The 14984-nt window shown below is 46.5% G+C and overlaps 1 protein-coding gene across 1 annotated transcript in view; it reads right to left on the minus strand.

Annotated features, from left to right (window-relative positions):
• Positions 1-14778, minus strand: part of LOC118227529 (zinc finger protein 423-like) — a 52893-nt gene extending 38115 nt beyond the window's left edge. Inside the window, exon 1 of the mRNA XM_035418078.1 lies at positions 13558-14778. Coding sequence (XP_035273969.1) covers positions 13558-13597 — 40 coding nt within the window. The 5' untranslated portion in view covers positions 13598-14778. The remainder of the gene's footprint in view (positions 1-13557) is intronic.
• Positions 14779-14984: the final 206 nt, after the last annotated feature.

Here is a 14984-nt window from a genome sequence, read left to right on the forward strand (position 1 = left end):
CACTTGCGCGTACATGCACACAGACATGCGCACACAAACACACACGTGCGCGCACAGACACAAACAACGGCAAAGTGTTACCTGGGCCCACCCCATTCCGCCCAGTTTGGGAGCCAGAAGCAGTATGTTTCAGCTGGTGGGGCAGCCGGACTCCTCTGATCGGCCTGGCAGTTCCACCCGGGCCAGACGCGGGCCGTCCCTGTACTCCTCATCAGCGCGCCGATGCCCCGGGTCGAACCGCGCCTCTACATTTGTGAGGAGCGATCCGTCAACAATGACGGACAGCTGCCCCCTCCCCCTCCGCCCCCACTATATCCTATTCTCTTTCTGCAGCGTCCCCGCGCCCTCTCTCTGCCTTTCTGCAAGCGATCCGGCCTTTTGATGGGTGGACATGAAGCATTTATTAGGAGCACGGAGGAAACAGGAGGAAGGCAAAAAAAAAAGAAAAAAAAAAGAATTCATCTTGCGTCAGGTTCCCGCTCGTCTCCGGCCCTACCCTCTCCTGCACCTTTGCCACGGACACTGCAAACCACTCTCGGAAAACTTGTGCGTGAGACAGCCCCCGCCCCACCCCCGATATCGATCCCGCAATCTGTCCGTCGCCCTCGTAACACAAGGTAAAACTGAGGTGAGTGTGTTCACCCGAGCGCGTGCACCTTTGCCTGTTTGCCAGGTTTTGCACAGTCTAGTTGAAAGGGACATGGAGACACAAAGGGACTGGTTTACAGGATGCATGTTGTGATCGGGTTCAGTTTTGAGGCCAAAAAGAGCATATTTACAGTGTTAAAGGGTTAAGAAGCACAATGGGGGGGGGGGGGGGGGTTGTGTGTGTGAGTTGGTCCATGAGACATTGAATGGTTTTTACCCTAGTTGGAGAGAAACTGCTAGGCGAACAGAAATTGGGATGGGCGATCATGTTGTGGAGAGAAACTCACGTGGTGATGACCATTTTTGTAAATCAAAGTTTAAAAAAAAAAAAATCCCCTGCCCCCACAACCTATCTACACGCAAACGCACCCACACAAACACACTCTTGCTCTTGCTGACACATACATACACACACTCACATAGTCCAGCACCCATTCGTCATCATCGAGCATCTTTGTTTTACAGATCATTATATTCGTTCCATGTGAAGCAAATTCAGCAAATGATAAGCATATGAATTTTCTCCGATGGCATAGCACAACACAGATGTAAATGCTTGCAATTATCCTGACTGGATATGTCCTGAACCAGCAACCCGTTAAAATAACACTGCATTTTTCAACAGTCATGAAAGATGTCAGAACAGAAAAATCGAAACTTCGTCTCCATAGAAGCACTCACATTTTAAAACTCCTTGCTCCTGTTTCTGAATACTGTGCGCAATGAACACTTGGAGTATACCCTTGTATATAACACGCAAGTGTGCGCGTGTGTGTTCGCAAGTGTGTACATACAAGACTGCATTTTCTGCCAGTACAACTTTCTCAATCTCTGCAGTCAGTGCTTTCGAAGCCATAGCAACGTGAGGATACTTTCTCTCTCTAACTCACCGCGTTTCAGTAACCGGAATGCCTGCGCAGATAGCCTGCTGGCAATATACGCGTGTTAAGGAAACAAACTATTGTGACCAGACTTTAAATGAAACCATCTCGCAGTTGCACACACGCTTTGTAAATGTCATTGTTGCAAATGTTTTTTTCAGTCCTGAACCAGACAGAGACTTTAATTGTTTCTTCAACAACCATGCCGTTTGCGCGTTTTATTATTCTGCGCTCCACGGGGAGTATTCGCCTTTTGACGGTGAAATTGAATCAACTGAAAATCACCAGACTACAAACTTCAAGGAGTAGCCATTCCGAGTTTTCGGGCGATCTTAAAGGAGAGCGGCATAATCGCGACCAATTCGTCAGAGCAAAATACCTCGATGCGCGGTTCCAACTCGACATCGAGCGCCGGAGTAAAGAGAGACAGCTTCACGGCCCAAATCAATTTGAAAGGTACTGTGACAGCGCACAAAAAGCTACACTGTGAGCCGTATCACAGCAATATGGTAACACAGAGAACGGCTTCTTCGACGCTAATCCCAAATGGGGTAAAACCACCCGTGGCCATTGCAAGTCAGCAGCTGCATTACAATGGCTTTCAATAGGGGAGAACACAGCCACGCTTCCGTCCGCGCCACAAAGCAACACAATCTGCTTGAATGAATTCATAACATATAACGTTAGCTGCATAATAACTCAGGTTGCAGAGTCACTGGTCACAGAAGCTGATACGGTTCTGACAGACTTGTCCTTCGAATTTGAATAAATAAGTTCAATTGTGAATGTATCATGCTATTCATAAACTTTGTCTGAACACGAACTTTGTTTAAAATAAATATACATTCATGATATTTTTAACGAAAATAATGTATTCTGACTTTTTTTTTTTAATTGAATGACACACCAATGCGATTGGCTTATGTGCCATCAGTAGCCAAACTGATCTCTGATCCCAAGAAGCCAGTCGTCATCCCTACTGATCGCGCAAATGCTGAGCCAGGCTCAGGTCCGGCGAGCATGTCATTCCGTGGCATAACTGCAACAATACCGTTTTCAGCTGAGAAATCGTAAGCTTCCCACAGACGCAGATTCTCAACAGCCCAGGTTCTCGAACAACAGTTCTCTTGACGGCCCGGGATACAATAGACCGCAAACATAAGTAAATAAATTTTTAACTTTACTTTTCTATTTAAGAAAATCAATCGTCAACCTTTCACAGCTTCCCTACCATGCTTAAACGTAGCCGACCTACCAATCATCACTGAAATGGATTAACATGGGAAAAAAATGAAGCCTTTCATTAAAAAAAAAACAAAAACAACACTAGTTGTATTTTGAGTAACAAGATGCAAGAGGCTAAAAATATTTAAATGACAACCCTTTTAAGCTTTTAATTCATTCAGACAATTAGCATCTCCTTGCCGATCAGTGGAAGACTAATTGTGTTAATTACAGTAGCAGACCTTTCACTTGACTGCATATTTCGCTGCTGGGTTTTATACATATACACGCTGTTAACTAAACACATAGCCTATTTCACAGATAAACCATAAAAAATAAATGCCTTTGCCTAGTTGTTTCAGCGTAATGAATTACACACCAATTACACATAAAAAAAGTCCCCACCCCCCCCCCAAAAAAAAAAAAAATGTCATAATGAAATAATAAAAATAAACACCAGTATTTATTTGTTTGCATAAAATAAGCGGTGGAGTCTTCTTTAATCCACTGTTGTCATGCTTTAATTTTGCAAGAATGCATGATGACGTCTAGGACCACAAATAGTTAGTTTAAATTTAAATTGTATACCCATTTTCTTTCCCAGTATGCAGTTTTGCACTGGAATATTATTACATGCTCAAAGCTTGCGTCTGACACATATCATGTAAAGACCACAACAGACATCAACAGTAGGGACAGATTGTTTGTTCAAGCAAGGAAACGAGACTCAATTCCAAAATCCAGATCACCCCCGATCGACTGCTTTTACCTCCGAGAGAGAAAAATATATCACTTCAAAAAAAAAAAAGAAAAAGGTTTACCCTATCGATACTAAAAATGTTAGCAATTTATACCGGGGTCTGACAAGACATGCGATGGAGCTATTCAAGGCCTAGCGGGTCCTGGGTCTCCAGTCAGGCTGCGCCGAACTCAATACCTCACAAGGACGACCCCCATGGGCTCGAGCTAGACAAAAAAAAAACATCCCCCATTGCTTAGCGGTTTTACGGCTACGTCTTCACCGAAAAAAAAGAAACAAGCTCCCACCTCCGCACATCAATTCCAAAAACCGCGAAACGCATCACAATCTCTCATTCGCCCCCGCCGCCACGCCGGAGTCAGACGTGCGTCGGGGTATTCGAGCCGCCGTCGCGTGCCGGGCCCGCCATCGATTGGAGCCGCGCGCGGACGGGCGACGACCGACGGGGCGGGCGGGGATTCGGCATTTCGGACGGCCGGGGCGTCGGCGCGGCGCCCGATTTGGTACGACTCGGTCGTTTGCGAACGCGTTCGCGCCGCGTTCTCTCTCTCTCTCTCTCCCGCCGCACAAATATCAGCCCGCCTACGCCGTTCCCCTTTCTCTCGTACCCGCGTCGAACGCGCGGACGCTCACGCAATCGTCAGATCTGGTTACGCCTTCGGAATGGGAACGCGGATCGTGAACAGCGACGTGAATCGTCTGCTGCGGAGAATATCTTCATTAAAGGAAGGCCGCGATGCGAACGCCTCCGGTGGCCGTAGGGTTGTTTATGCTTAACGCTGGCCAGTGCAGCCTGCAGGCACCCAGAGCATGTTTCTCTTCCTCCCGTTTCGCCTTTGTTACCAAGTTACTGGGCGCAGTGAAATCAATAGGTCAAGCACTACCACTGCAGTAACACAGCACTGCGAGTGCACATGGGCGTGAGACAGCGCGTGCGTCAGATGGAGAGAGAGATGGACGTAGTAAGATTGTGTTTTTGCGTGTTTGAAAGGGGAACTTTGTAAATGTGTGTTTGTTTGTGTGTATTGGAGAGATTTTGTACGTGTGTGTGTGTGTATGTGTGTGTGTTTAATTGAGAGAAAGAGCTAAAGGGAGGGACACATGGTGTGTGTGTGTGTGTGCAAAGTTTCTCTCGCCATAGTTCTGCCACTGACCAATGGGAGGGCCCGTGTCTTGCAGAAGGGTCAGGCCAGGCTCCAGAGGTCAGGCCGAAGGTCGGGCCCGGGCCCAGCGTTAGTGTTACGGGCCCCTACACCCTCCCTGGATATGGGGAGTTTGAGCCCCAAAGCCTTCCAGTGGGGCAGCTGCCCCATAAATATATGCATCAGTCCAGGGCAGTCAGCTAATTGCCCCTCTCCTTATGTTTAATGTACGGTTCTCAGAGACCTAGCAGGTCAGCGGCCCGACACCCAGAGACAGACACACAGCCCAGCCACCCTGCTGGAGTGCAGCCGGGCCTCCTCTGCCCGGGGGGGTGGGGGGGGGGGTGTCCTGCTGACTGTCTGTCTGCCTGGAAATGTAGGCACTGTCCACTGGTCATCCCGATGTTCTCCCTCTCTGTTCTCCACTGGCCATTCCCCCAGTTCTCTCTCTGCTATTCACTGGGCCATCCCCCAATGTTATGCCTGTCCCTCTCTGTCCCCATCTCTTACTGCAAATCTATGAAACTGGGAGCTGTGTTTAGTGTGTATTTATGACTTGGCCTGTATGACTAATTTAGAGGTCATCAACACAAGAACGCACCACCAATGCAAGGTTACACACAGCGGCCACTCAGGTAGGGACAAGCTGCCAGTAACCATTAAAATGGGTGCCAGCCAGTTGTTCCGGGAACATGCCCAGTCTCTCTGCGCCAACAATGCCTCTCTGGTGCTCTGACTCACCCAGAAAGTCCAGGGACACCCCTTCTGTGGCAGGAGTGCCCAGTGAAGTGCCTCACAATTTCAGGAGGCATGAGACAGTTACACCCCCCCTCAGAGTACACCCCGACCAGTGCCCCCAGCAGTGTCATCTTAACTCATCCCCACTTCCCCCTCTCCCTCATCTCCATCCATCTCAACTTTCACCACCCTCCCGCCTTTCACTCAGTATCCCTATTTTCTTCTTTGAACGTGCCTTACTTCCTTATTCCCTCTCTCCCACTTCATTCCATGTATCTCTTTCAAGCTCCCTCTCTCTTTCCCTTCATTCCCCCCCAAAAATCATTTCCCTTACTCTGTTTTTCATGTCGTATCCCTTCCTCTTGCACAAATCAGTCATACAAGTGCAGTACCATAAACATTACATTACACTGGCCATAGCAGACCTAAATTCACAACGCACACGAATGCATTGTTCATATAACCGGTTCTCACAGGATTCATTATTTACTGAGTTTGACTGGTTCAGAACTGACCAGCCCAAAAACCAGTCCAATTCAGACAATGTTAATGAAATGAAAGTCAACCTCTCTCACACATTCCTACAGGGGGGGGGGGGTTAGCTTTTTGAACCAAAAGGTCAATCGCATACTTTGTCAAGGAAGAACGTGACATGGTGAAATATTTTGTGCGAGCAGTTTAAATAAAGAACAATTAAAATTTAAGCAGAAGCGATATTTAAGTGCAGGGATAAAAGTTGCAGTTCCCCTGGAGCCGCTCTCATCCGAGCTGTGCTGCTTTGCTGCTAGTCAGGGATGTGAGGCTTTGAGAAGATCCTCATGCATTGTTCCAGCACATTTTAATCTGCCTGGTGCTGCAATGCAATCAGTTTCAGAGGAAGGAGACTCAGAGCCGGGAGACTGAGGGGAAGCAGAGACGGGGGCAGTAGGGGGTGTGTGGGGGGAGGGGGGGGTTGGGGTAGGAGAGAGCTCTAGTTGGCAGACCCATCTAGGGGCATGGAGAGGTGGGGGGGGGGTAGGGGGAGGGGTTTTGTGATGAGTTTGGGACCGGGAGGATAACAAAAACAGAATTAATAGCAGAATTCACCACGGCGACCCCCTCCCGCCTCCCCCCTCCCTTCCCCCTAGAAAGGAAACGCGGCTCAGGGCATGCTAGGCGCCCGCGTCGGTTCTGGCCCAGTACGTCCAGGGTACTGATAAACCCTGCTGCTAAGCCGGTACAATGGCACAGCACTCACTGAGCTCAGACATTAAGACAGATCCTTCCACACACACAACCAGGCAGGCTGCTGATAAGGAGTTGTCATTGGCAGGAACACTGCCCACCAGGGAGGTACACAAGCATGCACATGCACACGCACGCGCACACACACGCACGCTCGCTTGGGGCCTCCTCGCCAGCAGGGGCCACTGTGGAGCCAAAAGTCCAGGCTGCACAAAGGCCAAAGAGTCAAGACAACAGAGGAGACACCTGTCCTGTCTGTAACCCATCTTAGAAAGAAGTACGGCAGTTAACTTCGAACTTAGTCAATTTCCCTGTGCGTATGGGAAAAAACAGTAATGAACCAGTGTGCACACCTATCCAAGTGAAATGAGGATCCATTTACACACCGTTAACATCTGAAACCATGCGAGGCATGGCAGGCCATCTAGAAGCAAGGCAGGTAAGAGAGAAGAGAAAAATTTGGTAGTGCTGCTTAAATAGTCATCTGCAGTGCTTTTTTTCCTGGTCTGAACAAAGTCCTGTCAGTGGTTTAATTGAATTGCTCATGCTGAGCACACAATGGAAAGTCATTTAAAGAGGCATCTGAAAAACAATTTTGTGGTTCATCTCCCATTACTCACACACACTCTCAAACACACACGTGTGCACGCGCGCGCGCGCGCGCACACACACACACACACACACCCATCCACCCACACACACAAACAAACAGAAGAAGCATAATTGCACATAATCGCACACGTTCACGCACAGGCACGCAATTACACACGTCCGCGGGCCAGAAGCGTCGCACGCGTTCATGCGAGCGCACACGCAGGCGCACGCGCGACGCGGAACGGCGCGGGCCAATCGGCACGCGTCACCGCGAGGCGGCGGGTCGTGCGGAGCAGCAGACAGAGCAGCGGAGGGGCCGCTCGGCCGCTGAGCGGGAGCTCCCATCTGGTCACGATTCGCTGACCTGGGAGACGGAGCAGAAAGCCCCGCACGGAGACGCCGTCCGGACCGGGAGCCGGAGCGGAAAGCCTGGCGCGGAGACGCGGTCCGGACTGGGAGCCGGCCCGGCCCGGTCCGTCCCTTCGCCGAGGAGCGAAATGAAGACGTCCGCGCTGCGGGCCCACGCCATTACGCCACAGCGCGCTACGCTGGTGCCACGAGCTTTACGATACACCACACGCACGCACGCACGCACACACGCACACACTCACACACACACGCACGCACGTACGCACACACACGCGCGCAAGCACGCACGCACACACACACACAGACACACACACACACACTCTCTCTCACACACACAGACACACACACTCTCTCTCACACACACACACACACACACACTCACACACACAATCACACACACAAACACACGTGTGTAAGCGCACGTCTACACATGCAGGCACACAGACGGGCGCATGAACACAGTCACAAATGTACGAACACACACATGCGTACACACACAAATGCAAACACAAGCTTTCTTTTGGTGCAATTGCAGCCAGCAGAAAAATAAGCTTAAAAAACAAATATGTGGTAAAGTTTTCTTTTTTAATTTTTGAATTGGGGTGTGGTAATTGTTATGGTGAAATTTCCATTGATGTGCAAACAACTGCATTGGCAAAAGCGTTTCCTGCCACACACTTTTTGCGTCTTTTCTCAAGACAAATGTGTCTGATTTTGTCTAGATAATAACAGACTGATCTGGACAGAATACCACTTCAACTTGAAAGATAATTAGTTAAATGTAAATTTTGCACTGACGGTATTTATTATTTTTTTTAGACAGAAATTTGTTTATGCATGGGACAGTTTATCAGCAGCTATAAGAGTATTAAAGGCCAGGCTTGATGCCATGCACAATGTGATTTTTCCTGATTAATCAGCAAACGCTGATTTTCGGGCCAGAAATGTCACAGGGGTCATTAGTATTTGGTTTCCTCGCTGAACATTCTCTCCAGCTATCCGTTGTAAAAGAGTGCAAAATCTCTTGACATGAGTGCTGCCCTACCAAAGTCCTTAGCCTCTGTAATCAGACTGGTCTGAAAATCTGTATTTTCCTAATTAATCATGGGCCTTGATGGGCTGAACATTCACATTTAGTTTTTCAGGCACAGCAGCCCTGAGGTTCTCTGATCAGACTGGTCTACTGTCCCCGCTCTTGATGGTAAATAAAGATATCTGCATTTCGAAAACCCGGGCATAGCTTCTCACCAGCGATATCTCAGAGGGAAGAGGAGGCGGCAATAAAACAGTCCTCTTAAACGCGACTCTAATTCTGATTTACACACACCGCTGCAGCCAGACTGGGGGAAAAAGACCCGGGTGCAAATATATACAAACACTGCAGACAGGAGCCATTACACCCCGAGGCACTGTTCTGGGATCAGCCGAGCCCGGCTCAGATGTGGCACCCCGAGCAGGCTGAAACTGATCCAGGGCCGCCGCTGGAAGGCCGAGTCCGCCCCACTCCCCTGATCACAGCCCAGCGCCTGTGGTAATCCACTTACCCCTTTACAACAGTCCATTGAGCAATGAATCCGTCCTCTCCAAAGCCTCAGTGACAATAAAAACGCCATTTAACCATAAAAGCAGCCGGCAGCAGGGAAAAACATAGCAGCGGAAGAGAGAGGAGAGGAGAGGAGAGACACACACGCACACAAACACACAGATATATACAAAGACATTACACATACGCATGTGCACACGCACATACGCACACATGCACATCCAATGAAACGCACACGGGCATGTATGCGTACGTGCATGTGAGCGCACACACACACATTTGCACATGTACAAACACACTTCCACACACACACACACACACACACACACAGGTATGCACAACACACACGCACGGTCACTCACACTCACTAACTCTCAGACGTCAGAACGGAGAGACACCGGTTGAGGGCTTGTTTTTCCGGCATCACGCCGTGCAGATTCACGGATCATTATAGCATGTGGATCGACAAACAGAACGGGCGAACGGAGCAAAGCCGACAGGGCGATTTACAGCCCAGGACCTCTGCGCAGCCCGTAGCCCTCGAAGCACGGCCACAACCACAGCATCCTGCGCGCTGTCCCAGACGGGGCACTGCATGTACACAAGATTAATCCCGCCGCAGAGCTGATCCCAGATCAGTTTTAGCGTATTCACACAGTGATCTGAGGTCGTGTTGACTGAACCTGGATTAAATCCTGGGAGTAGAATGTCTCTGGAGCACGGCGCTGAGTTACCTCTGAACTACAATGACCAGACCGGCTTTACTCATTGAATGCTACAAGGTCAAATGTATGTAAACATACTGTGTCCAGACTGAATGTTCAAATTAGCATACGCTTTTTCACGCTGTAGAAACCACTACGATAAAAGAATGATGGACAACTTTAACTGTGCTAAACTCAATTCAGCATGTTGTACTGAATAGGACACATTTTGAAAGTAACACGTAACTACATATTTACAGTTGTAAAATGAGAACTCATGGTGATCCCCTAGCGTTTGCATAGCACTGCCCGACAAAACAGCATAAACCTTACAAAAAATAAATAAAAAGTGGTAATAAGAACATCTGATTCTACGCCTGAATGCTAGAGGACAGGACAAAACAATCAGCCAAAAGAAACCTCACCAGAGGATCTAAGAAATTGGGTCCCCATACTTTCGTAAGGCCTTTATAAAATGCATATTAGAATGCTTCCATTTTCCAAACTCTGAATCTTTCACAGCAAGGAGAAGCTTCTATTTACACAGACATGCTGTGTGCTCAAAGTGTGAATAAACATCACTACGGTATTACACCCAACCTTCCCTTTGAATAAGACATTAGAATTGAGGGATTGGGTTCTGTTTTTCGTTCCACTGTCCAATCACTGCAAGATACTCATACATTGGAGGGAGGCAAAACAGAAAAATGATTTTTATTTTTATTTATTTTTTTGGGCAGTAGGACAGTTCCCAAGATTTGTAATACACTTCCAATGCAGTGTAAACAGTTCTGCATATGCAGTAATATTAACAGTCATCCTTTTCCCCCCCATCAAATCAGGATTTTATTTTTTTTCAACAAGACAATGCTTGTATTTATGTGTTTGGGTGCTGCCGCAACATCATGCTGTTACTGTTTTATGCAACGTAAAAATGGAAGTGGAAATGGTGGTCAATGGTAGATATTATTGTCCGATACCCACAGTCCCCAATCACCAGGAAAGGTGGGATGGGGGTGGTCGGTTGAGGTGGGTAATTTAAACACCAGTGGAACTTGGTGTGGAATGAGGGGAGAAGATATGGGAGTTGGAGTGGAACTGATGTCATTAGCTCCTGAGGTTCTCTCCACCAGCCCTGCACAGCCGTCTCAAACGCTTTCCTCAGGTTAAAGGTTCAATGTGATTTGATTGACTGTAAACCATTTGCCTGGGCGCACGCGCGCACACAGACACACACACACACACACACACACACACACTCTCTCTCTCATACGCGCACACACACAAATAAGCAATCTCTCGCTCTCCCTCTATTGTGCATTCATTCCTTCTTAATGTCCTGCAAATGAAGAGGACTTATTAATGTGTAATTAAGTAATAATCACTACTACATTATGCATGGAACACTCACGGGGCCAGTACAGATATGAAGCAGAAATGCCCCAGCTTAGACCTCTGCACGCACATTAAAAAAGGATTAATTGGCAGAAATAATATTTTGATAAGCACTGATCTCTCTCAGTCTCCGACAAATCCAGTCATTAAAACGGCCTGTGTCGAAATGTTCCTTTAACGAACTCAGTGAAGCGCATAATTCTACATCAATTCATGGACGGGGATGTATGCGTGCGCTCGTTTTGGAAGTAACAACGTTTTTATAGGCCCAAATTTGCCAATCAAATTAAAGCACAAAAAACAAACATAAAACATGTTTGATTACAGTACATAAGTCAAGAAACACACTTTTGTATCCTTTTTGTGCGCCAAGACAACCCAGAACACACTGTTCAAACAAACCCCATCCCCTGTGCACACGCGTCTCTGCCTCTTCCCCATAATTTTACCACACGTCAGTCTGCATTAGGTGTTGGCGAGCGACAACAGAGAATTTTACTTACACACATCATTCCCACCAAACACCACATCACATGAACATAACCTTTTGTCACCAGCTATTACCAACATTATAATTTATGTTATAAATATAGCAGCTCTATTGCCAGTTAATTTCTTGTTGAAAATGTGTCTGTAAATGGTTACGTCTAATTATTCATAATTTTATCCAGTAAATCAATGATTACAAGATTAGGTATTATAAAAGAAAGTAAGGATTACTGTTTTTGTATTTTTATGATAAAGTCTTATATTTGTGATCGTGACATAAAATCAGATCATAGGCAGTACGGCAATGTGGTCTCTGGCAAATGAGATGCACTTCTCGAGAAGGTCGTGACATGCTGCCAGTAACGAGTCACTTGGTCGCATAGGCTGCGGTTACGAAACCACACGGCCTTGTTTATAACGTCATATCGTCCAGGCTGGTTATTATTTTGCAATGGTATACACAATAAAATGTTATTTAGCAAAACATTTTGTTGCGATTACCATGCGAATTAATTTGATAAACATCAGGAGGGATAAAGCAGACGTTTAAAAACCTACCAGAGGACGGATATTATTAAAATCAACAGTGCCGTCTTTATGAGATTAAAATGCAACCAAGGCAAAATAATCGTTGGAGGGGGCTGCCGTTAATTAGAACAAAAAAGGTTATTATTGGGGGTGGAGGGAGGGGGGGGGGGGTCTAAATACACGACCACATGGTCGCACTAATGCCCATCTGCTTTCGATAGAGGCGAAGGTGCCAAATGCCCCTCTTCCGTAACTGCAATGTCTGTCATTATAAAAAGTAACCGAGAGGGACGAGAGGAGATGAGAGTTGGCAATAGGAGGGTTAGGCCTATATTGTCAAATCACGTACACCGGTTTACTCACATACCAGAGCTTTGATCCAATCCGTGAAAACTACCGGGTGAAAACGTCAAAACATGTGAGTGAGATGGCAAAGGTGCGATCACGATAACAAGGCGAACAAGACAGGCGTCAAGGTAGGCGATGTGTGCACTAGAAGTATTGTGAGTAGCCTTTACCGGTAGGCAGTGTGGGAGAGGAAAATAGACTAACTTCTAAATAAGGTTTGCGACTCATTTGACTTCTAATAGCCTATATATATATATACAAAAAAAAAACATGACTTAAACCAAGCATGTTGCCATCAATACCTTGATTTGAAATTTTAAACACAATTTACAATCTATAGGCTATTAATCGACACTACAAACGTATTGTTTAAATTGCTTATACAATTGATATTTTCGTGTTCGCTTTTAGTTATATTAGAACAATGTAATCAAATGGCGTTTGCTAATATTATCCCCTATGCAAAACTAGTATTGATAATGCATTGTAAAAACAGTTTTATGCATTAAAGGTTACATAGTTTCATGCAATTCGTACAACTGGACAGAAACAAAAACCCTGACTTAAAATGATAGAATAAAAAAAATATGTATTCTCAGACAAACACATACACACAAATCAAATTGAGCGTTTCGTACAAAACAATATCAACAAATATCTAAAATCCTCGAAAACTGCCCACTGTCCAATAAATGTTATTATTACAACAACAACAACAACAATAATAATAATAATAGAGGACAGGCCGTTTCCAATTGGGTATAAGCGGCTGAGTTTTATTTTTTTCTCTCTCTCGTCACACACCATCCTTTAGGCTTTGTAAATCGGGGAGGGGGAAAACTACAATACAGAAAGAAGATATTAAATCTTTGAATTTCACAGTACCCGCCAAATTTAGCCGTGAAATCTCATTGGTCATGCTGCTACTCGGGAGGATTTTTTTCCCTTCTATCCATTAAAAAAGACTTACCTTTAACGGACCGCGGTTTGGCCTGCTTTCGTCTAGACATCGCCGAGTTAATGTAGTCTTTTTCTCCCTTTAGGAATTGATGTCCCCTTTTCACAAATTTGCGATCATGTAGCCTAGACGAACACTTGTTTTTTTTTTTTTTTTTTTTTACTTCTTTGCCTGTTGCAATGCGGCAACTTCAGTCTATGTAAGTATTGTCCAGTGGCACTTGAATAGAGTAGCCGAGGAAAAGATATCGGGCGGAATTATCCCCGGATTTCTCCCAGTACAACTTTTTTCTGGTGTTACAGCTCAACCTGTAGAATTCAGAGGGATAACTTGTCGATTTCTGAGACCGTAACGAGACGGTTCTTTTGTTCCTCTAACAAACAGTCGCTAGCTGTGGAGCGCTTCACAGATAGACAATCCGAGTTGCAAGTAGCGGCGGGTGCCAAAATTACAGCAATACGATAACACCTGATCGTCCGTGGGAAAGGGTGCCGGCGCGTCTCAATCTGATTACCTTAATTAAGCAATTATATAATTCGGTTTAAACGAACTCGTTTTTTCCTCTTCTTTTTTCTTTCTGTGCGTTGCTGTTGCCGACGTTCCGATGTTCTCTGTGCAGTTATCGAAACTATAGGCTACGTATATATTATTTTTCCCCCTGATCTTACTTGCACCGAGCCGCCTTCCCCGTCCGTTATTTCAGCGAAGGTGGCACTGGCATCGCTTTTTCACCCAGCATTTTCACCCTTGGGGACTTTATTTTTATGTTATCCCCTTTTCTTAATTTCCTTCAAAACAGAAATGTTTGCGGTCGCTAGCCCCTCTCTCCCTTTTTCTTTGTCCTGACTCTGGTCTTCCCTCCGCCTCCCAATCCGACTGCTGGCGGGGCTGCAGTGCAGACACACATAATAAAGCCAGGCTTGGCTGGAAATGTAGCCGGGTCCCAGCAGGAGGATGTGAGAGTAGGGTCCCGGCGGGGGAGCGCTCTGATCCCGCAGGGAGCTCGGCACAGCCTGGGCTGAGCAGACAGAGAGAGCCAACAGCACCAAACCATGGTCAGCCATGGAAACTACAGCTTAACTTGGAGCACGGATCGGGGCCAAAACACGGAGCTTCGAGGAACTCTGCAGCGCGCGAGAAAAAAGACGGACTGGATTCGCTTTCAGCTCCTTTCTCTTCCATCCCATTTCCCATCGCTTGCTGCCTATCAGTCGTTTGTTGCCTTCATCTCCCAGAAGGAGGGGACGAAAGCAAGCAGTCACTGCTTCATAAAATGTAACGATTTAAAGACGAGGTACGATTATACGTTCTGTAGGCAAAATATGCGCAATGTTTTCTTGCGTCTTTATTTTCTTTTTAGGTTTTATCAGGGGTGTTTGTCCTTAGCAATATTTAAAAAGCGCATTTCATTGTCGTAACCTCATGCCAGGCAACCTCTT

The sequence above is a fragment of the Anguilla anguilla genome, chromosome 5 (assembly GCF_013347855.1).
Source record: "Anguilla anguilla isolate fAngAng1 chromosome 5, fAngAng1.pri, whole genome shotgun sequence".
Lineage (NCBI taxonomy): Eukaryota > Metazoa > Chordata > Actinopteri > Anguilliformes > Anguillidae > Anguilla > Anguilla anguilla.